Source organism: Heteronotia binoei, chromosome 21 (assembly GCF_032191835.1).
Source record: "Heteronotia binoei isolate CCM8104 ecotype False Entrance Well chromosome 21, APGP_CSIRO_Hbin_v1, whole genome shotgun sequence".
NCBI classification, from domain to species: Eukaryota; Metazoa; Chordata; class Lepidosauria; order Squamata; family Gekkonidae; genus Heteronotia; species Heteronotia binoei.
In genome coordinates this window covers 115,174,904-115,198,943 of record NC_083243.1, presented here as the reverse complement: position 1 = coordinate 115,198,943, position 24,040 = coordinate 115,174,904, and the positions used below count along the sequence as shown (strand labels likewise).

At 39.9% G+C, this 24,040-nt stretch overlaps 2 protein-coding genes across 13 annotated transcripts in view; both read left to right on the top strand.

Annotated features, from left to right (window-relative positions):
- Window positions 1-6,301, top strand: part of CAPRIN1 (cell cycle associated protein 1) — a 52,091-nt gene extending 45,790 nt beyond the window's left edge. For 9 of the 10 annotated variants that reach the window (XM_060261746.1, XM_060261743.1, XM_060261748.1 and 6 more), the window contains 2 exons: window positions 561-624; window positions 2,146-6,301. In XM_060261746.1, coding sequence (XP_060117729.1) covers window positions 561-624; window positions 2,146-2,210 — 129 coding nt within the window. In that variant the 3' untranslated portion in view covers window positions 2,211-6,301. Of the gene's footprint in view, window positions 1-560; window positions 999-2,145 lie in introns of those variants that run through there. The other variant, XM_060261750.1, reaches the window with a different exon arrangement.
- Window positions 6,302-13,354: 7,053 nt separating this feature from the next.
- Window positions 13,355-24,040, top strand: part of NAT10 (N-acetyltransferase 10) — a 49,860-nt gene continuing 39,174 nt past the window's right edge. For all 3 annotated transcript variants that reach the window (XR_009556568.1, XM_060261972.1, XM_060261973.1), the window contains exons 1-5: window positions 13,355-13,504; window positions 17,686-17,777; window positions 18,226-18,397; window positions 19,202-19,324; window positions 21,457-21,518. Coding sequence is in view for 2 of the 3 variants with exons in the window: in XM_060261972.1 (XP_060117955.1) it covers window positions 13,397-13,504; window positions 17,686-17,777; window positions 18,226-18,397; window positions 19,202-19,324; window positions 21,457-21,518 (557 nt within the window). In the remaining variant the exon portion in view is untranslated. The remainder of the gene's footprint in view (window positions 13,505-17,685; window positions 17,778-18,225; window positions 18,398-19,201; window positions 19,325-21,456; window positions 21,519-24,040) is intronic.

Here is a 24,040-nt window from a genome sequence, read left to right as displayed (position 1 = left end):
TTTTAAAATTGACTATTAAACCTACTTAGTTCTTGGCAAGCAATAGCTTAGTAAGGTCAAAATAGGCCAGGTCTTTAACATTTTCTACGCTTTAATCTGTGACTGAAAAGTGCTTTTGTATGTGCTCATGAGTGTGTATGTGCTTAGTGTTAAACAAAATCTACTCAGCAGCATCACCTTACATGTTTTCAAATATTAGTCAGGATTAGGGCTCCAACTGCCTGAGAAAAAAATGTCCGGTCCCTTTAACAAGAGGCTTAATAGGATGCTGAATGAAGTTATTGACTTCCATGCCATGAAAAGTTTTGACCACCCCATTTCCACACATTAAGCCTCTATTAAAGGAACAGGACTTTTTCCTCTACTCTTGTTGGCAATCCTAATCAGGAGGATTCCCTGGCTTTTAGGGGCAGCTGGAGCTGGGAAAATACAGAAGGGACTTTGGAACACCATATGTTGGCTTTTGGATCCCAACCAGGGATGTTGTATGGTGCCTGTAAAGTATTAAAAACGATCTTTTAAAACAACTTCGTTAATTGAGTATTTCTGATTCATTACAGGATGGATATCAACAGAATTTCAAGCGTGGCTCCGGACAGAGTGGTCCTCGGGGAGCCCCTCGAGGTAATATTCAAATGATGAATTTCTGATATGCACCTGGAGAAATTCTAGAGGGTTGCAGACTTAAGGGAACATATTCTATATTTAATTTCAAATACTTTTAAATTTCCAGGCCATTTGTTGGAAGCTGCTAATTAACTTTTGAGCTGTGTATGGAATAAATTTGCCTGCTGAGCTTTCTATTTAAGGCTACTTGATTATTTTGTACTCTTCACACAAATAAGTCGTGAAAAATGTAAGCTTAACCAATTAGGCGTGCACTTATACCGGTAAAATGGTTTGGCAGGCTCTTACCCCTTTTCAGCCCCAATAATTGCTGCATATTTGTAACTTGCTATTGCTACTTGAGTTTTAATAAAGATGCTGTGTTACTTGTAGCCTTTGTGGAGTTCTGTTTTTGTATGTGTGTGTGTATGGTACATAAACTTTGCTGCATTTTTATATAAGGATATTAGAAATTTAAATATTTTCTGTTTTATCCTGTTCGCTGCATATATATTTAAATGTGCCAATACTTCAGTGCTAAATAAAGCAGTGGGCTTGACCTAGTCTCAGGCAGGATGCAGCACCTGCTCACAGGAGTCATTGTGGCACAGAGGAAGGTTTGGAGGAATGATAAAGGAGGCAGCGCTCTTCATGCTGTCCAGGCAAGGTGGGGAACTCCATATGCAGATGCCAGTGCTGTTGCATGAATGGATTAAGCTTAATATCTCCAGCAGCTCAGCTGTTTATGTTCGACTGTTCACGAGTTCAATAAACAGCTGAATCTCAGATCTTGCAGCGCAAATTTGGTTGTCACTTATTTAAAAAGCCGCAGAGCAGGAAGTTACAGGAATTTCTGATAACCTTCAGTGTCATGAAACTGAATTCTGAAACATTACTGGAAGGTAGTCTGATAAGGGATTGCCTTTTTGTTCTTCTCTGCAACTAGTCCAGCAACATCTGTGTATACTGGAGGTAGAAAACCCCTGGGACACATGATGGATATAAGGCTGGTTCTCTGCCTAAGCTTCCATGCCTGTGAAATGCTAGCAGTGATGGGGAAGGGGATGAGCATGACAATGCACATCACTGCACCTTCAATCTACCTAGCCGCAGGGGCGCTCAGCTTGCTCCTAATGTGTCTGGTCCAGTACAACCGTTGTCTGCTCCCCTCTTGTTTGTTTGCTGGCACACCAACATTTCACTGGTAGATGTTACTGGGGAAGGGGTGTCTACTGTCGGTCTACACTAATAGTTATACCTGTTAAGCTTGTGCAGAAAACTGTGCTTTATTAACTACATTTCAGTATGTGGCTGAATAATTTTGGGCTTATTGCTAGTAGTAAGATGGCTAGCATTTGGTGTGCAATTTGCTTATCTTTCATGTATACAAAATCTGTCTTCCGCTGGTTGAACAAACAGCTGTCATATCTCTTTGTATTACCTCTTGTCATGAGACAAATATACTAGGGAAGAGAGCCATTCTGAATACCAAATGATCCCATTTGATAAAAAAAATAAAATGCTATTTTTATGTTCTAGGTCGTGGAGGGCCCCCGAGACCCAACAGAGGGATGCCTCAAATGAATGCTCAGCAAGTGAATTAAACTAATTCACAGGATTACATTTAAACGCCAAAAACATACTGGCCAGTGTACCATACATGTTACCAGAAGAGTTATCTCTTTGTTCTCCTTTTTAGGAAGTTCATAGTAAAGGGATTATTTTCATTGCCCATAAAGACAGGACTACAGTTGTCAACTTTATATTACCTGGATATGGAAAGAAACAACGTTTATTCTGCATGTTCTAGCCTAAGCGTCATTTTGAGCCTTGCACATAAGTTTTCCCTTGCTCTGATTAAAAGCAAAATTAGCAGTTCCAGGGTAATGAAAATCTTGGTTAACAAGCAGAAATGACCAATAACTGATTCAATTGATGTTCTCCAGTGGTGCAGCAAATTTGGATAAACATCTACAAATCCCTAATTGGTTTATTTAAACTTTCGCAAAAGGAAGATCAGAGAAGCGAAGTGTGAGTTGGTAGCAACTACATTTCAGCTTTTTTTTTTGGCTAGATGAAGCACTGAACATTTACAATGCCTCTACCATAACTAGATAACCTGATGGACAGTTTGTACACACCCCTGGTTGCAGCATTTTCCTATGAGGTCTGACTTGCTGTGGCAGAGGGATGCATTGTTTTGTGTTACTGTTGATATAATTCTGCAAACCCCAAATTAGGCTTAGATTGGCACTTTAAATTTTTCTGTAGAAAAAGATGTAATCTGGATTGCCACCTCTATTTCCAATGTGAAGTGTTAGAGCTCTCTCCCAACACATTTCTTGGATAGCAATGACACTTATAAGGATCGGTATTCTTTATCTTTCCTTATGACTTGCACATTGTCTGTCGCTAATACTTGATCTTGCTGTATTATCACCTAAATAACTTATGCAGGTACTGATGAAAATTAATGGATATTCATAACACTTTTGGTCACATGTTCTTTCCTTTCTGCATTCTGAAGGTTTTAAGAAATCTTGAATCCCTGCTGCTGCCCTTTTAAATTGCTCTCTGTTGAAAAGCACCAGTATGTGTTTGGGTTGGTCTTCCCTTTTAAGGGAAACTGCATACAGCAGTTACAGATCTAAGCAAGATAAATAAAACTTGTTTATAAAAAATGTATTCTTTTAACATATCTTCAGTGATTGATGCAAGTTTAGTAGTGGAATGGACTTGAACATATTCTCTAAAACTTTAAAGCATTTTACATTCCTAAGGGTATTCAGGTTGTTAATAATGGCCTCAACTCCCAGATGATACAGTCGTTTTAGATATCTGCCAAGGAGATTGTCTCCCGTTTCCATGTGGCATTGGTGCTTGTTGCCAATCATTCTCGTGGGGCTGTCCATTCAGTTTGGGGCAGCACTGAGATCTGTGTATATAGCAGGATGTTGGGTACAGCAGTCTAGCCCAGAAAATTTTCTGCTGTTTGGTGAGCAAGATGCATGCATAATGTCCTTACTGGATTGAAGAGATGACCATTGTCCGCTTATATGAATTAGAATAATTTCCGCTCCACAAACACTATTCGTTACATTGGGAAATGAGAACTATTAATTTGTTATTTAGTTTACCAGGCAATGTATCATTGTTCTTCAGGAAATTAGAACATTTTTGCCTGACCACATATCATTAGAATATGAAGGAGCTTCAGTTTGTCTCAATGATTATGTAAATATTTTCAAAGGCATGTTGTACCTTGAACACTAAGTATTACACATGGCATAAGTTTTTATTACAATCATCAGATTTAAAGGCCTAGAACTGTTGGGTTGGATGCAAACCTAGGAATGGAAAGAATTGGCAAAAATATGTCTTCTTAAAGGTAAAGGTAGTCCCCTGTGCAAGCACCAGTCGCTTTTGACTCTGGGGTGACGTTGCTTTCACGTTTTCATGACAGACTATAAAGCTGGAGCTGTGGACTGAAGGGCCTGTTAAGACTGCCGTGTGCCAAAGGGGGAACTCTGACAAAATGCCCTCACTTTCATGCAAGATCCCTGAGACCCATTTTTTTCAAGGGTCTCCCATACCTTAGTGGCTTTATGGTAGTCTCCTGGGAGAGTGTCAGATGCAGGAGGTCTGCTTCTATTAGCTTCTTCTGTTTGTGGGAGGCTGGGTCCAACCCATGGAAGTGTAAATTAGGGTTGTATATTTAATTACAAAATAATTTTATGCTGGGGTGACACCAGTTGTGATCTGAAGAAGCTGTGATGTATAAATTATGCAAATAACATTCATGCTTGTTTTGGGTCATGAGCCATGCAACACACTGAAGTCCTACCACAAAATCAGCACTGGTATTCTCAGGCTGCAGTACTGTCTGCAGCCCAAAATTCTATGTTGTCAGGGAACATTTCAGGTAACATGGGAAAGGGTCATATGATTAATGGGTTTATCTTATTGATTATTCCAGATGGCAGTGTAACATCTCTTCTGTATCTGAGTTTAAGCAAGGAAAAGAGAATTTTTTAAAATTATGAGGGCTCATCTTTACAATTAGGCATTGTTCTCTTCATATTGACCAAAAGACTGAGCTTGAGCCCTATTTGGGGTTCTGTTGGGTTCTTTTTCTGCTATGCCTTACATTCATCAGGCAATGACAATCGTGACTTGGAAAGGCTTGTCAAACTTTCAGAGCTAGGAGAAAAGCTAAATCATTCTGATTCAGTTACAGCAAGTTCTGGGCAGTGAATAACTGATTGTATTTACTTGGCTGGGTCAATCAGATACTAGGCATCCTGTCTGCAGCCGAGACCAACATTCACCTGCTTCAGAAGTGTCCAAGGCTTGATTCATCCTTTCAATATTCAAAGGTTTAAGGATTCTTCTTTTTTTTTGAGGTTATAGTGTCCAAATTGATAGAATATAGCATTGACAGAACTTGTTTTAATTTAGCTAATCTACTGCCATTCCTAACAGTTTTTTTTGGTAATGGTACTCATAGAGAGATTGAATCATGCAACAAAAGTATCTTGTTTGTACCACCCACTGTACAGTTGCTGTCCACATTAATAATCCATTTACAGATCATGTACGTCCTTTTCAAGCATTCTCACACATGAAGCTAAAATGCTTTGAGTTCTTGATAGTTTTACATCTGAATGCTGTTAAAGTGGGTCAAAATGTGAATGAGCGATAAAGTATTTATTGAAGGAAATATAGACTTACAGTAGCGTTACAGAATGATTTAGGGGAAAGCTGATTTAAGTCCTGTGTCTGTAAACTTCTAGATATCAATTCTGTGCAGGACTTTAGTAACTGCCCCTCTTTACTTTTTAATTTGTGGTTCCTGGAAAAGATGACTTACAAAAAACATTTATGATCCTGATTTTTTTTTTCCTGGCAAATTTAGAATCTGTGACATTGTGGATGTACATTAGAGTTATCCTTTAGTCTTCAATTACTTAAAATATCATTAATGTCAAAATGATCTTTCGAGCACCCTGCTGCCCCCCTTTCTGCACTGTTTGGCTATTGAATTCCTTTTGTCAAAATGTCCCTCATTCGCTCAAGTGTGTTGACCATTCCTGTTTCTACCATGGCTTTACAAAATTTGAACACTTCTTGGTATTTTTCTAATGTCGGTGTTGCCATTGTAATCTAATTCACTTTTCCCATCTACAAAGTTACCTTTGCTGCTGGATTAAAGACTTATTTTTAACTATTGTACAAATTTAAAGAGTATAAATAACCTTTGGCATTTCCAAGAATTTTACTTCATTTTATAACTGCACATTGCATCTGAAAGAAAAAGGGTGCTTACAGAAGTAATACTTCCTGTACATTAAAAATTGAGTAAGTAAAACTTGTGGGTATTGCATTAATGTGAATTGATGACTTGTATGTTGTGTTAGAATTGGTCAAAGCTAAACCTGTATGTATCTATGCAAACATTGTGAATTTTAGAAAATACACATCTGAGGTTAGTGATTTTTTTAAAAAAAAATTACTGGCAGAAATTGAAATTGGTGCCTATGCTGCTGTATTCTGGTTTTGAAAGACTGCAGGTCAGGTTGGTGAATCATTTGATTGCCTTTTTCTTCTCCAGTCCAATGGTGGAATTTCTTTTGTAGTTCATATGTGGCAAAAACTTGGGAATTGGAATGCTTATTAAATAATGAAATTTAAATTATTAGAAGTGTTATTTCTATATGGCTGTTATCACCTGTGATAACTTTTACATAGGATGTAGTCACCAGTCTCTTCCAAACACCTTTCTGCCAGTACAAAGACTGGAAATAAATATATTGTGTTAACAAGTATAAAAATTAAATCCTGATTTGGAAGCAGGACCTAGAATTAGATGCCAAAATTAATGTTAGGAGACATTCCAAAGTTAAGCTAATGTCTTACTGACTCGAGGGGATTTGTTACTGTTTACTTCATTTATGTCCCACATTTATCCTAAATTGGGGCCTGAAGCAGCTTGCATCATTCTCTGCATTTTATCCCCCAAACCCTGTGAGGCAGGTGAGGCTAAGATTGTGTAACTAGTCCAAAGTGACCCAGCAAGCTTCTGTGGCAAAGTGGTGATTTGAATCTGGGTTGGCCAAATCCTAACATAATACTTTGATCATAATACTACACTGGTTTGGAATCTGGTAAAATTATAAAACAATCTTCAAGTGAAAGATGTATTACTGTAGATATTGTAAGCCGCCCTGAGTCCGCTTGCGGAGAGGGCGGGATATAAATGTAAAGTAATAAATAAATAAATAAATAGAACATCTGGCAAAAGGTAATGACCACAGATGTGTGATATAGATACTGAAGTTGGCATGTTTGACTTCAAGATAAGGATTAGGAGGAACTCAGCCCTCCTTAGGGCTTGTTTCAGGATGATTTCACACTGGACACTCAAGTGAGACAAGCAGATGTAGTCTCCATATTCTCATTTCAGAGAATTAACACAAGAATTCTCGTTATCCTACAGTGGGTAGAATATAGATGTGAGAGGTCATACAGATTAGCATGTGTCCCTTTTGAAATGCCTGATTTTGAATAAAATGGGTATTACCAGGTGGATATATAGGTTTAGGGATCTGGAAATGTACATAAAGCTATAAAATGGCTCTGTCCTCAGTTCCCTATCTATTTAATTCAATGAAAGTCAGTTTGTGAATATATTTTGTTAATACCAATTTCTATACATTTTCAGACAGAAGAGTTATTTTTATCTGACATCCATCTATGCATATAACTGGTAATTCTGAAATAGTATTAGGTGAACAGTGGTCATTTGCAAATGTAATGGCAAAGCCTGGTGGCTGTTTAGCAGCTTTGAAGCTTGTCATCCCAAATAAGAGCATTTATAGTGCTTTATAACACTTTATTCCGAGGCTATGCTATTAGAGAAAGCAGTAGCCTACCTTGCAAGGATGTTGTAAGGATTATAATGCATGGAACCATACTACTAAGGATGCTAACAAGTACCTATAGGCAGGCCTTGAATTCAGCAGGAGCTCACAGGAGCACAGCTCCTGAACGTTTCTGAATGTTCCCCCTCTTCCCACCTACTTACCTCGTCCATAGAATAGTAGATGCAGCTGCATAACAACCCCTGGATGAGCTCCACCACCTGCTTTTCTACAAAACGACACTTGCCTATAGGGTAGAAGTTTTAAGCACCTTGGTTCTGGGATGTTTATCCTTTTGTACAGCTCTGAAAGCTAGTGGAGCTGCTGATGCATAGAAATTGTTAGGTATCTTGGTTGCAATTTGGAAGAACAGTATTCTATTTGATCCTTTAGGAATGCTGTCAAAGGAACAGTAGATGCAATACTCAAGATACAACTACTGACTTATTCAGTAGCCAAATATTCCCATGATCGGGAGGACTTATGCTGCTTTAAACAAGAGTGGCAACACTAAATTCTTTTCAGCAGTATTTACCCTGAAGACCATATGTGAAGAAGGAAGATGGATAGATTCCTTTAAACCAGTACAAAAAATTAAATTCAAGTTTTCACATGAGATTCCAGAGATGAACAAATACCACTTTCAAGAGAACTGCAGGTAAGTGTTCATCCCTATAATAAAAAGTTTAATTTCTACTGTTTTGTCAGCATATTTTTGCCAAACACAGATTTTTAAAATAAATTTTTATTAAAAGCATTCTGAAATTAAATCAAACTCCTTCTCATAGAAAAATAATTCTTCCAAATGTAATTCAGAATTCTTCACCTATGCCAGAAGGCAATTGAGGTTTCCTTAATGGAAGCAGAGATACTGCTTTAAGTGGAAGATCAATCCTTTCTTAAATTAAAAGCTGAGATGTTTAGCTCAGATACATTGCTTTATGAATACTTTATAGAGCTGAATGGTGAGAATTTATTAGATTCACATTTTAACAATTTAACAGTTCACTTTCTCAGCATAGTAATCTCTTATGTGTTATATATACCATATTTCCGGGGGGGGGGGGGGGGTGGGAATCTCTGGGCTTGTGTACTATTGTCCTAGTATAATAATTTGTTTGTATAGGGTTGCCAAGTCTGTGTTGGAAAATAACTGGAGGCTTTAGGGGTGGATTTGTGAGAGTGTGGGGTTTGGGAGGGGAGGAGCCTCAGCATGGTATGTTGCCATAGAGTCCACCTTTCAAAGCATCTATTTCCCCAGGGGAACTTATCTCTGCCAGCTGGAGATCAGTTGTAAAAGTGGGAGATCTACAAGCCCCACCTAGGGGCTGGTAACCCTATTTGATACCAGGTTAAAATCAGGAAATTTATGAAGCCTAGCTTTCAAGTAGCCTTTAGCACGAAATCCCACTGGGCCTAGGGCATGGGTCCCCAACCTTTTGTAACCTAAGCTCACATTTGGAATTCTGAGCATGATGGGTGCAGCAATGATGGCTGCTGCAGGATGTGGAGCCAGCCACAACATTATTGCTACAGCTTAACTCCTGTCACAATGCAGATGTTGCCAAAGCAACATTTTTTAAAAATGCAGTTAATCAAATCTCCCAATAGTCAACCAGAAGTCCTGCTGGCCCTGCCTTTTCCTAAAAACCCTCGGGTGCCATGGCACCCATGGTCTCACCACATTGAAAGACTCCTGCTCTAGGAAGTTTTACCATGCTGCAATGTTTGTTTTTTAAACAAAATATTTCAAAAGGTAGACATGTTACTCTGCAGCAGAAAAGTCAGATTCAAGTCCAGTAGAACCTTTGAGCCCAACAAGTTTCAGGACAAGCATTCTGCTATTCCCTTCTAAGCTTCTACTTTGTGAGCTGGTGTTAAAGCTGTGAAAGAGCAATTTGGCTACTGAATAAATCAGTTTGCCCTGGGGCCATCCCTCCTTAGACAAAAATGTGTGAGCCAGAAGTTTTAAAAAAACTTGTGAGCTAGCTCACACTAACTCAGTTTAGAGGAAACACTGGGTGTAATTAAGGTGATCAGAATGCATTTGTACCATTGTCTCCTTTACCAGTATTCTTTACAACACCCCCTCCCACGTTCTATTTAGGATAAAAGGACTGGGATGTTGATTTCTATTCATGCCTGAGAAAGGGAGTCTTGACTCTTGGAAGCCTATACTCGGAAACGCTTTTGTTGGTACCTAAGGTACTACTGGACGCTTAACATCGGTGTTTTTCTTCATTATGCGACTTAAACCCGTTAAAGATCTATACTGGCACTGGATGGTCCAGAATGCAATTCCCCTTTGCTGCGAGACTCTAAACAATATTCAAATGAATTTGCTTCAAAGTGAATACGTGTTAAGTTTAGCAATATATTTTCTTAGTATTAACGCTAATAAAAACATGGAGTGTTTGTCCGAAAGTAAGAAGACTCCTATTAGTCATGATGACAGTCTGCGTGAAACGGAAACGAGTGTCTTAAAATTTAACCCAAAGGTCACTTCATGTTATGCATATAGTGTACATGGATAAATTTATCCGCATATACCCACGTTTCCCTTTTCGTCGTTTTTAACTTTTGAATATATCCCCTTTGGGCGTTCTTTTCTATGCATCCGATAAAGTGAGTTCTGACGTATAAACTCATGGAGGAATAAATTACGTTAGCCTGTGAGTGCCACTGGATTTTTAAAGTTTTGCTTCCCCCCCATAATCCATAAAACCGATTCCGCACTTAGCACTTGCCTCTCTTCTGTGCGGGGCTCCTCACAGTGGTTTTTCCCCGGATTCTGGATAGGCATTGCTGGAACGGGGCTGCGTATTCCCCGCTTGCTGCCTCCCCCACGCAAATTCGAGAGCCGAGAAAGACCGGGACAAAGGCTAATATGGAATCGTTAAAATTCGAGGGGCAGCAGGAGTGCATACGATTAGTCTGCAATCCTAAATATGGTGCCCTGAAAGTCCTTGAATGTAAGTGAGCCTAGTTCTATGCAAATAAAGGGCACCGTAAAACACTAAATGCGCAGGACGGACTAATCCCTCTAGCTCACAAAGCAATTTTTCGGCGGCGGCCGAAGGAGGAAAGAAGCAGCTTCTCTTCCTGCCTGAGCGGGGCGCATACAGGACAGGCCCCTATGGAGAGTGCCTGATATTTTTGCCCTGACTCCTGCGTTGGCATCAGCTATATCCTCTAGTTTCTCTCCGGCGCTTTGAGAAGACTGTCGCTAGGTCCTTCCTCTCTGCCGCGCAGCCCACGTGGTTTTACACGTGGGAAGCTGGTCTTCAAAAATCAGGGTTGCAGCCTCCGCTTCCTTTACCTCCTGGATTAAAAGAAAGAAAGAGGGAAAGGTAACAAAAGCGCTCAAGGGCAGTGTGTGTCGAGATGGGGGATGTGCAATGCTTTTGGATTTCCGAGTTACGTTGTCGGATTTTAGGCCTGTTCCCTGGGAAGTTTACCTTTGTGTTCCGTAGGACTGATTGTGAAGAAAACGTGCGTAGCTTTTCAGCCTCAAAGATGACCCACATTGAAGGCCTTTTTCTACTGGCCTTATTTTTCTTAATGCTTTTCCTTTCATTCCCACCGGAAATCTTCCCGGCTTCTCTTTTTGTGGTTGTAGACATTTCAAGTAAGGCGAGATGCATCTCTCTTCGTCCCCTTCAATTTTTGGCCAATCATTTTAACATTTCTAGATTTCTGGTGAAATTTGCAAACTGTAAACACAAGTTTAATGATAGTGATAGAGTTCATTTTCACATAAGCAGATTCGTTCTTTCGCTATCACTGCATGGATGCTGCAATCCTATGCGTTTGGCTATAAGAATAAAAATCAGTCGATTTTGAGTAAAACGTGCAAAATTCATCTTAGTAGCGCAGAAGCTTAGAACAGTAGAGCTGTTGAACTACTCTGACTGCCGTGCTATTGTTGTGATTCTGGGCTATTTTCCTATTATTAAAGATGTCACACTTTAGAATACAGGGAATAAAATTAATGAATGTTTTTTGGAGTTTAAATTGAAACCGCTCATGATTTCTTTTCATGTTTGCACTAAATAGAGGCTGCAGCCCAAAGCACACTTACTAGGAAGTGAACTCAGTAGGATTTACTTCTGTTTACATGTGTTTAGGTTTGCACCGTTAGGAAGCTGCAACCTTAGAAGGTACATAGATGCTGTTAATCAGTTTACAAGCTCTTTTTGTTACTGTTATGCTGACAGTGTGAAGTATTTCCCAGGCTGGGGATGAAAGATAAGATATGACACTTGCACCAGAGCTTCTGTCTGATTATCACTCCACCCCATTTTTTATTCCACTTTTGCTTCAATGGGTTCAAGGGTGCTGTACGTGTTTTTTCCTCCATTTTATCCTCTTGATTGTTTCTGCTTGAGCTTCCCTCCTCAGAACCTGTTGGGGAATAATCCCTGTAAAGCTGACTTCTGAGTTAACACAGGGTTGTATTTTAAAACAGTCAGATTCAACAGAGGTCAGTACTGGTATTTTTGCAGGCAGTGTTCCTGATTACTGTCTCTTCACCATAGTATCTGGAACAGCAGTGTCGAACATGCAGCCTGAGGGCCGGATCAGACCCCCAAGCAATTCACTGTCATCTGCTTCCTTCTCTCTCTCTCTCCTGCTTCCTTCTGCATCACTGCTTGCTTTGCCAGGCTTGCTCAGTCGCACAGGAGCTACAGAGCAAAGCCTCTGTTTTCTCCACTGGCTGACCAGCACATGAAACAGCTTATGTACGAAAGCTCACAGTGCCCAGCCATTTCGTGTTTTCCCATGGGTCTTAGGCTCAAAGCATTGACCATGAGATTTCTGTAATGAATGTCAAATCTAAAGTAGGTTTGCAGCATACAGATACACACCTGAACAGCATACTCAGGATTGCTACAGCACAGACATTTTCTCCAGATTTTGATTCAAAAATTCAGAGCAAAAGGTGTAAGTGATCAGAAACTGTTAAATAAACAAAATATTGCAAGAGTGCTAACCTTTTAAAGATCTTTTAGGTTTTTAAAAAATCTTTAATTGTGTTTTGTCTGTGTTCTTTATAAAGTTTATATCTCTGCTACCTGGCATTACATTTTATGACACACATGGCCCGGCCCAATAAGGTCTCATTTATGTCAGATCTGGCCCTCATAACAAATGAGTTCAACACCCCCGATCTAGAATGTCATGTGAACTTCTTTTGTTAACACTTTTCTTGGCAACTGCAGTAGGTTTGGCCAAACCCAGACAGTATCTGGCATCTGGTTGTTGGATACCTAGTATTTTTAATACAAAAAGGGTTTTAAAAAAATACAAAATTTTGCTGCATCCTGCTTGTAATTATATTGCAGTTACACTTACTCTTTCTGTATAAAAGATAGTAAGCTTTAATATGGTAGAATCAATTTAATGATTCTGAAAAATTCCAAAATAAGGTAGAGTTATTTATAATAGTGGCTTCTTAAAATGTGGTAAGGTATTGTGGGAGAATGTATGTTTGTCTCTGTCCAATCTGTTTTTACCAAATATTGTCATGTCATGACTGCAGGACATTGCTTATTTATTTATTTATCTATCTATGACTTGTATCCCGCCCTTCCCACAAGTGGCTCAGGGCGGCTTCCAGCAATTACAATTCATGATGTTTCTATATGGGAAGGTTCACCAGCAGGTAAGCCTTTGAGTTATTCAGAGTTTGGAGCTTGTAAAGATCATGTTGAAATGGCATTTTTCTGTTTCTTACTTCAAATCAGATACTTAGGGATAAGTGACGTACTAAGAAGAAAAACTGAAAACCAACTGCTACTGTAATCTTTACAACAATAATATTATTATTATTATCATCTCTGACATCTTTACAGGATTTTTAGCTGAAGATGCAGCGGAAGAAGGTGGATAATCGCATTCGTGTTTTGATTGAGAACGGAGTGGCTGAACGGCACAGGACGCTCTTTGTTATAGTTGGAGATCATGGCAAAGATCAGGTGAAGACTAGCTTATGGCCATTAGGAATAACTTTTTTATAAAAATACTTGCATTGTGGCTGCATATTTGGTTGATATTCTGATGGAAACTTGTATCTCATGTAATTGAATCTGTAGTGGCAGGGGTTGGAGAGGCAAACACAGGAGCCGCCTTTGCAGTTTATGATCCTGCATCATAAGCCATTGTATAATCGAGAGACAGTCATTTTCCACTGAAATTTCTTCTCATGGTCCCTCCCTTATGTGCATTATGTGACAGCAGTGCATGCATCAATTACCTAAGAGATCAGTTGGGCTTTTGGATTGATTGTAGGGCAAAATATCTGAAGAAATTTTAGTAGCAAAGATGACTGCATTGCCCTCAGTTATAATTCTCCATTGAAGGATCAAAATAGGTAGCTGTGTTAGTCTGTCTGTAGCAGTAGAAAAGAGTAAGAGTCCAGTAGCACCTTAAAGACTGTAGTGAAGATTGACTTAGGCAGGATCCATGGCTAGATGGGACAATGCAGAAAGTCCTCTGTAATGCACTCTGAGCTTTTTAAAAGGATGAACAAAATAAAAATATAACATTACAGTGGATGCTGAATGTTCCAGTCTTTTAAAAACTTAATTCTGTGGTTGACTTCTAAAGGATCCTTTAGAAAAGTTAACCAGTGTTTAAAGAGCTATGTTGGAAAATTTTATCGCCAAATGTTTAAGAGGCAATGGCTCTATCCATTCATCTGGTGCCATCTCCAGAATCGTACAGGCATTCAATGACTTTCACCCCACCATCAACCTGACAATGAACCAGTCTATGCAAAAAAATACATTTTCTGGACACCACTGTAAAAATACGCAATGGACGCATAGACACTACCTTATACCGGAAACCTACTGACTGACAAACATACCTGCATGCCTCCAGCTACCATACCAAACTATCTATTGTATACAGCTAGGCTCTATGCTACAAGCACATTTGCTCCAATCATACTGTGACAGAGATTCTCACCTGAGGGATCTACAACAAACCTTTTTGGAACTAAAGTATCCACCTAATGAAGTCAGGAAACAGATTAACAAAGCCAGAATGATACCCAGAGAAAACCTGTTACAAGACAGACGCAAAAAAGACAATAACAACACCACTAAGTGGTCACACACAACTCTCAACTGAAAACAGTCCAACGTATGATCAACAACTTACAACCTCTATTGGACAGTGACAGCTCTCTTTCAAAAGTACTGGGGGGGGGGGGAGTAAACCTTTTCTTGCACACAGACAGCCCCATAATCTCAAACAACTCCTCACCCACAACAATACAACATCTCATCTGAGCATGGACACTGGTACCAATAAACCCAATTGCCAACTTTGTTGCCACATACACCCAGACAACACAATCACTGGACCTAACAGCATTAACTACGCCAGGCTCATTCACTTGTTCATCTTCCAACAGTATATATGCCATTAAATGCCAACAATGCCCTTCAGTTCTCTACATGAGGCAAACAGGACAAACCCTATGCCAAAGGATAAATGGACACAAATCTGACATCAGAAATTACAAAACTGAGAAAGCTGTGGGAGAACACTTTAATCTGTGGGTGACCTCAGAGTAGCTGTTTTACTGCAAAGGAACTTCAAGAACAGAATGGAGAGAGAAATTGCTGAATTACAAATTATTATGAAACTTGGAACAAACACCAACCCAGGACTGAACAGGCATATTGGTTTTTTATCTCATTACATATGCTAAACCCACTCTCACTGAGTATAGCTATATATCCACAGTATTCCAATGTATTTCTCCTTTAGAATAGTGTATCAGAATAATATTTTTTGTATTGACATATTCAAATAAAGGATATTGGATGTTTATCTCATTACATGTGCTTAACCCATTTTCACTATATTTTAATGTATTCTCTTTTTCTAATGGCAAACTTGAATGATGTTTATAATGTATAAAATGATATTTATAATATATGTTGCATGTAAAAAAATAAATTAAGTTGACAAGGAACATCACTAGGAAATACATATCCTTTTGTTTTACCTAGACTTGTAACAAGAGCTATTTGGTGTAGTGACTAAATGTGTGGACTCTTATCTGGGAGAACCGGGTTTGATTCCGCACTCCTCCACTTGCACCTGCTGGAATGGCCTTGGGTCAGCCATAGCTCTGGCAGAGGTTGTCCTTAAAAGGGCAGCTGCTGTGAGAGTCCTCTCAGCCCCACCCACTTCACAGGGTGTCTGTTATGGGGGAGGAAGTTAAAGGAAATTGTGAGCTGCTCTGAGACTTGGAGTGGAGGGCAGGATATAAATCCAATTTCTTCTTCAAATTAACAGGCAACTTTTATTACCTTTTATTGTTTTCCCACGCAAATGCTATCCAGACCAAATGGGCTTCCAATTTATTACACTGTTTTGCCATTTGATCCTAACTTTGTATCAGTTTACACTCTTAACCCACCAGCTATATGTATTTCAGCTCATTGTATCCCATCTCCTAGTCTGAAGAAGTATGCATGTATACGGAAGCTTACATTCTGAATGAAACTTTGTTGGTCTTAAAGGTGTTACTTGATTCCTACTTTGTTCTATATATACTACATTTATTCAAATACAGGCCTAGTTTTTTTTCAGGTATACCATACAAAAAAAGCAGAAGCCATCCTTCGTTACCATATAAGTTACAATTAGTAATTTGTTATAATAATTTTTTAGAAAGTCATTTTCCTTTCTAATTAATTTGTGTGTGTATTTCTTTTGAAACTGTCTGCCTGAGGTCAGGAAGACTCAAACATTTCTGTTATTCTGCAAAATGTCCAGAACAATAATGTTCAAGAAGGCATTTTTCAGAAAGGCATTACAACTGTGATAGAATGTAATGGTTCAGTTATAATGGATTAGGATTGTTTAATGCAGTGTATCTCTTGTGTTTACTACATTGTCTTTATTTTGTGATCCACTCTCTGTATTATTTACAGTATACGAGCCCTTCTGGCGCCCAAGGCAGCACAGCTCTGCCCCCAGGCTGGCAGCCTACTCATGAGTAGACCCACAAATCAACAAGGAAGAGACAGGACATGCGGGGGAGGGGGTGGGAGGATGAAGGGAATCAGTGGGGAGGAGTCAGGGGGGCAAGTGGAGGAAGAGAAGGGACGGGTGAGAGGACGAAGGGAATTGGTGAGGAGGAGGCAGGGTGGGCAAGGAGAAGACAAGAAGCAAGCAAGAAGGAGGGGAACAGGCATATGGGCGGAGGAAGAGGCAAACTAGTGTTTTGTCTATGGCATGCGGAGGGTGGAAGGCCAAATTCGGCACCCCACCCTGCCGGCGCCCTAGGCCGCTGCCTAGTTTGCCTAGTGGAAGGGCCGGCCGTGAGTATAATTTGTTCTTTCCCATGTTCTCTGATTTTGTAATTGTAGTCCTATTATTCAGCCAACTCACTGGTAGTCTTATGCTGTTTGATTGCACTGTTAATATCCTGTAATAATTTTTGAGTCTCAGCAAGAAAAGCAGATGATAAAGTTGAAAAAATATGTTGCAGCTTTATCATTCAGATATACCTTGTTTGCCTTGTTCTCTGATTCTGTAATCATAGCCCTGTTAGATTACTCATTGGTTGTCTTATACTGTTTGATTGCACTGTTAATATGGCAGGCTGTAAAGTTAAAAAATATATTGCAGCTGTATCATTCAAATATACATCGAGGTGTCAGTTATGCATCTGTATGTGCATGTGTCATTTGCGTAATATGGAAAATAGACTGTTAACTTTTTGGGTATGTCTTTTATAGTGTTTTGGTATAGAAATAAGTAATGAAGGAACTTGGCACAATTGAATGGGCGAAATAATTGCTTTCATTGTTTGAGCAGTCTTTCCAAATATGCACTTGTTGATTTCACGTTGCTTAGGAATTTTTTAAAAATACAGTTATGTCCAAAGTTCTCTACCAGGGATGTAATTTCCCCCACTTCCATGGATGTGATTTCACCCCCTCCAGAGTCTGACTTGCAGGGCAACAAATGATTATACACAGTAGTTCTGCCTGTTCCCTGGGCATAAATACATAGATCAAGCACAAGTAAAGTTCTAACATAGCCATTTTTCTTGTGACTTTTCTAATATGTTCCTGCATTGTCATTATTTCCTTACAAAGTAATGGATTTCTTTCTGGTCTTTTGACAGGTTGTCATTCTTCATCATATGTTGTCTAAAGCGGCTGTAAAAGCCAGGCCATCGGTGTTATGGTGCTATAAAAAAGAGCTGGGTTTTAGCAGGTAAAATGATAGTCCTCTTTCTTTTTAAATAGGAGCCAATTTTTGTAAAGTGTATTTTCCCTAATTGTTAACAAATAAATACTAGGTTCTGGATAGGGCAAAATATTCAAAGTAACAGGCTAAATACCTCCTTCGTTCTATTTGCATGAAGCTGAGAACAGCTGTTGGAGGCTTCCAACTCCATCCTAAGCAGAGTTACATGTATTTGAAGCCTATTGACTTCAATGGATTTAGAAGTCATAATTCAGTTTAGGATTGAATTGTTCATCTTCTTTGTCTGCTTGTAGGACAGTCATAACCCATCTTGTCTTAATTTTTCTAGACCTCCCATGTAGTCACCTTAATAGTATCAATAATATGCATTGTTCCTAATTTAAGAACATCTTTTTAAATCTGATTGCTTTCACAAGTGAGGACTTCTATTTTAATCTCATTTTCTGTCCTCCAGTCACCGTAAAAAAAGGATGAGACAGTTGCAAAAGAAGATTAAAAGTGGGACTTTAGATCTGAAACAAGATGACCCGTTTGAGTTGTTCATAGCAGCAACAAACATTCGGTACTGTTACTACAATGAAACACACAAAATCCTCGGGAATACTTTTGGCATGTGTGTTCTTCAGGTAAGAAAATGTTGTAAATGTCAAGAGTCCTCCTGGTAGTCCTCATGCCTGATATTTGTTTCTGTAAATAATGTCTTTAAATAGTTTACCAAAGCAAATTTAAAAGCACTTACTTGAATGTTACATAATACTAGTACGTAAGTGTTGCACATAGCATTACTTAATACTTTGTAAAGTTTATGAAGTAAATGTACTCAGCATTATTTTAAAAATCCATAAAATATCATTTAAAACTTCTACAACATACAGTATTGAGAATCATCATATGTGACTAGTATTTAGATTGACCAACTTTAATTGTAGTTACAAAGAGTGACATAAGAAAAGCCGCACATGTCAGTTGCAAGGTGTAGTATACATAAAACCTCCAGTGGACTGAAGTGGGGGGAGGGGGGGTTTCTCCCTCACATGGACCTGTAAATCTTTGGAACTATGTGGTTACATACAAGCCTTTGTGAACCCTTTCATGAAGACTGAGGCTGATGGTATTTAAATAGCATGTGTGTAACATAACCTGAAAATGCAGTGAATCAGATCAAAGTCTTCTGTGAACTTCCTTCTGAAGTTACCCTTGCTTCGCCCCACCCCGTGTGATGGGATCTTGTTCTGCTCATAAAAGCGGGGAAGGTACTTCTGCTGACTGCTTCTTCTTGCTACCCCCCCCCCCCCCCCGGGAACTGATTGTATCTCTCACTAGCATTCCAAGGGCTCAGGGAAGTGTGAAAAGATGAGAATTAATCCTTTCTGTGGGTTTAGTGTCTTCACAGGAAATTGTCTTCAAAAGTCATCTGTAATTTTTTCCAGGACTTCGAAGCCTTGACGCCAAACCTGCTGGCTAGAACTGTGGAAACTGTGGAAGGCGGTGGCATAGTAGCAATTCTTCTGAGATCAATGAATTCCCTAAAACAGCTATACACGATGACCATGGTATGCTTCACCGAGATGCTTTCACTTGTGCTTGAGAGATAGCTTGGTGGCCCTCCATGCCTGTATACAGCTACATTACTGACAATTTGCTTTTCCTCCTGTATTTCTGTACTGAAGAATAATTCTAATCAGTGGACTGAAGAAATCTCAGTGGCTTAACACTTTTTTTTCAATCATGAAACCAAATCCAGAATGAGCATCATGCATCTTATCCCTGAGCAAGTTCAGATTATTCTTCTAAATCTATAGTGGTTATTAGTCCCCGTCCCACCTTATGGCAGTATATGTTTTTACAAGATGCTGGATAAACTGTTATTTTTTCAATTTAATTTATTACGGTCAATAACAATATACAAAATCTCATGGTCACAGACCATAATTACTGACTACATAAAAGCATTCTCATATTCAAATTCCACCAATGTTAAACCTTAAAAATGGCATTATTAACCATCTCTATTTTGTTAAAAACGTCCACTTATTTATGGCTAAAAACCAATATTTTGCTACTGCCTGAGTTACAATTTTCTTCCAGTAAGTATTTCAGTAGCACAACATCTGCAAATTTCAGATAATTATCTATAGGTTTAAATTTAGAGCGTAACGGAAATACTAACTGATGTCTCTCTTTGGAATAGAGCTCACAGTGTAGAAGAATGTGAGTGACAGTTTCAACTTCCTTTTCTAAGCATATACAGCATCTTTGGATAGGCCAACGAAGGAACCTTTCTTGCAAAACATTAGAAGGGTGGGCATCAAAACGCGCCCTAGAAAAGGCCCATCTGTACGTTTCATACGTGATGTTAAATAAATATGGGGCTGCAGCAAATCCAGGCCAAGATTTTAGCTTGCTATACATGCTAGGTAAGAGTGCTTCATCGGCTTGGACCTCAATATCAGTCAAGCGTTGGTGTACCAAAGATTTGGCTTTACATAAACCTATTTCCAAGAGATTAGTCAGACATAACCCAATTGTTCTCAGTTTGTTCATTATTCTAATAGACCAATCAGGATAAGGGGTAGATGCTAAGAACAAAGGGATAAGTCCTGTAGGCTTCAGATGGATTCTTAGCCAATAGTAAATTGAAACCTTCCAGATTTTCAATTCCACTATTGGTATCCCAGCCTCTTGTCTTAAGACTACATTGGATGTACATTTTGGTACATTAAATAGTGCTCTGAGAAAAAGTACTTTCTCTAATTCTCTGTAATTGTTGCTGTTATTTAAAATGACTTGTGTCCTGTAAGTAAGTTGGGTCAGCACTTTGTGAGAAAAGAGCTTTAAGGCTGCCGGTACCAAACCTAGACCCTTATTTCTGAAGAATCTAAGAATGGCATTGGCACGTCTCTTTGCTGTGTTAGTTATAGATGTTATGTGTGCTGCTGGGCTATCATTGTGTGTAAAGGTTACTCCTAAATATTTAAAAGACTTTACTTGTTCAATATTCTGATAATTAATTTTCCAATTATATTTCTTATAAACTCTATTGAAGCGTACTATCTTTGTCTTTGAATAGTTAATCATTAACAGTTCTTTATCACATTGTTTTATAAATGTCTTCAGAGCACAGTGTAACCCAATTCTGGTTTGTGAGATGAGAATGGCATCGTCTGCATACATAAGTATCGATACACTTTTCCCTCCTGTAAATTTGGGGGCATGTACAACAATCCCATGTAGACATCGTATTAGTGAATTTATATAGATATTAAAAAGAAAATCTGTTATTCAGCTGGCAGATTTTTTCTTTGCATGAAGATACCAAGTATAATATCCCTGTTTTAAAAGAAGCTGAATTACTGCTAGAAGTTTATCTACCCGTGTGTGTGTTAATTGTTATCAAGTCACTTATGACTTATAGTGACCCTATGAATTAATGACTTCCAGAATGTCTTACCAGTGGAATGTCCTACTAGTTACATTTCTGATAACAGCTTCTGAAATGTATGTTAGGAATAAATCTTAACTTGGACCTGCTTACTTTGTCTTTTGTTTTGATTTTAGGAGCAATTAATGCAAGCTTTTTAGACTCATTTTTGGCAGGGTAGCACAATCAAAGTAGAGGGGTACTGAATTAGCTTAACACATTGTCCTCTGTGTCAAATTCATCAGAGTTCATTTTCTATTCTAGGATGTACATTCTCGATATCGAACAGAGGCGCATCAGGATGTAGTAGGCAGATTTAATGAGAGGTATGTTTATAATTTTGCCCACAAAATTTGCATTGGGAGGATAAGTCTAGCTTCCTGAGTAATCTGTTGAAGTTTCTGTCAAAACTGATTCCTCATTTTTTCTGGCATATTTTCAAGCTTAACTGTATCATGTCCAAATCTGATGTGATGGAGGGACCTGTGTGTACTTATGTGTCCACATATTAATATGTAAAAGAGGAAAGGAAAGGTCCCCTGTGCAAGCACCAGTCGTTTCTGACTCTGGGGTGACATTACTTTCACAACGTTTTCATGGCAGACTTTTTACGGGGTGGCTTGCCATTGCCTTCCCCAGTCTTTTACACTCCCCCCCCCCCCCCAGCAAGCTGGGTACTCATTTTACCGACCTCGGAAGAATGGAAGGCTGAGTCAACCTTGGGCCGACTACCTGAATCCAGCTTCCTCCAGAATCAAACTCAGGTCGTGAGCAGAGAGTTCAGACCACAGTACTGCAGTACTGCTGCTTTACCACTCTGCGCCACGGGGCCTAATGTAAAAGAGAGGAGGGGTTTAATTTTTAACACATAAAGGAATGCAAGTATGGGGGAACCTAAACCCCCAACCTCCTGCCCAGTATCTCTCAGAACTCCCTTGTGTGAAGAAATTTTGTTCTTGTCTTTTGTACTGGCAGGGAACCAAGCTGAAGGAAGAACCTTAAATCAATGTTTTGCAGTGAGATCAGGAAGAGCTAAGGACAGGGCTTAGCTCACTTGTCTGCTTGTTTTTCATTTGTTTGTTTTAAAAATGTGCATGGATATGTCTGTGAGTAAATGAATATAACTTCACTCTTAGATGAAAGACTTAAAAGCACAAACTTTGGTAGATTTGCATGTTCTCACAGTGGGAAAGGCAAACAAGATAGAAAACTTGTATTTCTGAGAATTTAGTGCACTCTCTTGCTGTCTTTTGACCTTGGCAGTTAAGAAGTCACTTGGTAGATGATAGAATTTTTACTGATTAAGAAGTTCAGATTTGTTCTGGAACTAGTATGTCCTAGAGTCAAGCGCCGATATTTTTCAATAAGCAGTCTCTTTTTTTAAATCAAAGCTGTTTTATTGTTAGAAATTCAGGAGCTATACCAAGGACACAAGCCTTGGGAATAATGACGTATTAACAGTTACACAGTTGCTATATAGGATATCTTCAAAGGTTACCATACAGATGCATAGTTGAGTCACAAGTTCAAAGGTTGCTAAACAGCTATCTATTTTATTGCTAAGGAATTTAGGCTATTAGAAACATCTCCCAATCTTCTTCGTGGTCTCTGTGCTTCACACTCATGGGATAGTGCGCCTGCGCCGATCCCCAAATCGGTACCTGAAAAGCCCGGTATTTTTCCGTGCTCGGCACCAATGGGCATGCGCAGGCGTCCCAGTGCGCATGCTCACCGGTGCCGGCGCGGGGATCTCGCCAGTTCCTTTCTGACCGCTGCGCTGAGAGGTTTACTTTTCCTGTTCCCTGGTCAGTGAGAGTTTTTGGCTTTGCCTTTCTTCTCGTATTCTTAGCCCGTTTATTGTTTTCTTAGTGTAGCTAGGTAGATAGTTAGTTAGTTAGTTAGTTGTTTTAAAAAAAAAGTTTTTCCCTGTTTGTTGGTCGGTTTACCCTTCGGGGTGTTCCGCCCTTTCTTTCCCCCAGTTTTCCCCTCAGACGACTCTGAGCGGTTTTTTTGCGACTACCGTCTATGGACAGTCGCGGGGGGGTTTTCAAGAGCTGTCGTTCTTGTGGGAAAAAGATCGGCCCCCCAGACGGTCATTCCTTGTGCCTGCTGTGCTTGGGAGAGGTGCATCGCGTAGAAGCTTGCCCGCACTGTCTTCGCTTCTCCAAGCAGACGAGGAAAAATTGTGCGGCCCGGCTATCGGCGGCTTTGACCGAATCGGCGCTTCGCCCGCAAAAATCGATGGCGACCGCTTCAACACCGAAGTCGACGGACACCCCGGCACAGGAACATGCATCGGCCGATGCTGCTCCGACCCTGACTCTGACTGAGTTGCCGGAAGAGCGCGGCTCCACAAAACATTCCCATGAGGGTTGGGTGGGCACGCCCGCTAAGAAGCGCTGAGAGGACTTGGGGACCCGAGCTCCTAAGAAGGCAAAGTTGAAGGAAAAGCGGAAGCGACCCCGCACTCCTTCGCCTTCGGTCGACGCATCGACGCCGGTGACCCTTGCACAGCCGAAAAAGATCCTGGCTTCCCCACGCCAAAGTCCTTCGACTCAATCACGTCAGTCGACATCGGAGCAGGCCCGTGAGATCAACCTGACCCAGCGCTCCTCGTCGTCGGACTCCCGTCGACGCACTGCGAGCGAATCGACGTCGGAGTTGGACGTTTCGGCGCCGATCATCGAGCCGATCCGAATGAGGTCCTGAGAGAGATGAGAGGTGGAAACCTTTCAAGCACCTCGCCGATTCCCCATACCACCGTGGGAACAGCGCAGGTGGCAACCTCCATATTCCCGGTACCAGTCGTACCACTGGTACCCAGAGGAGTTCCCGGAATGGGAGCAGG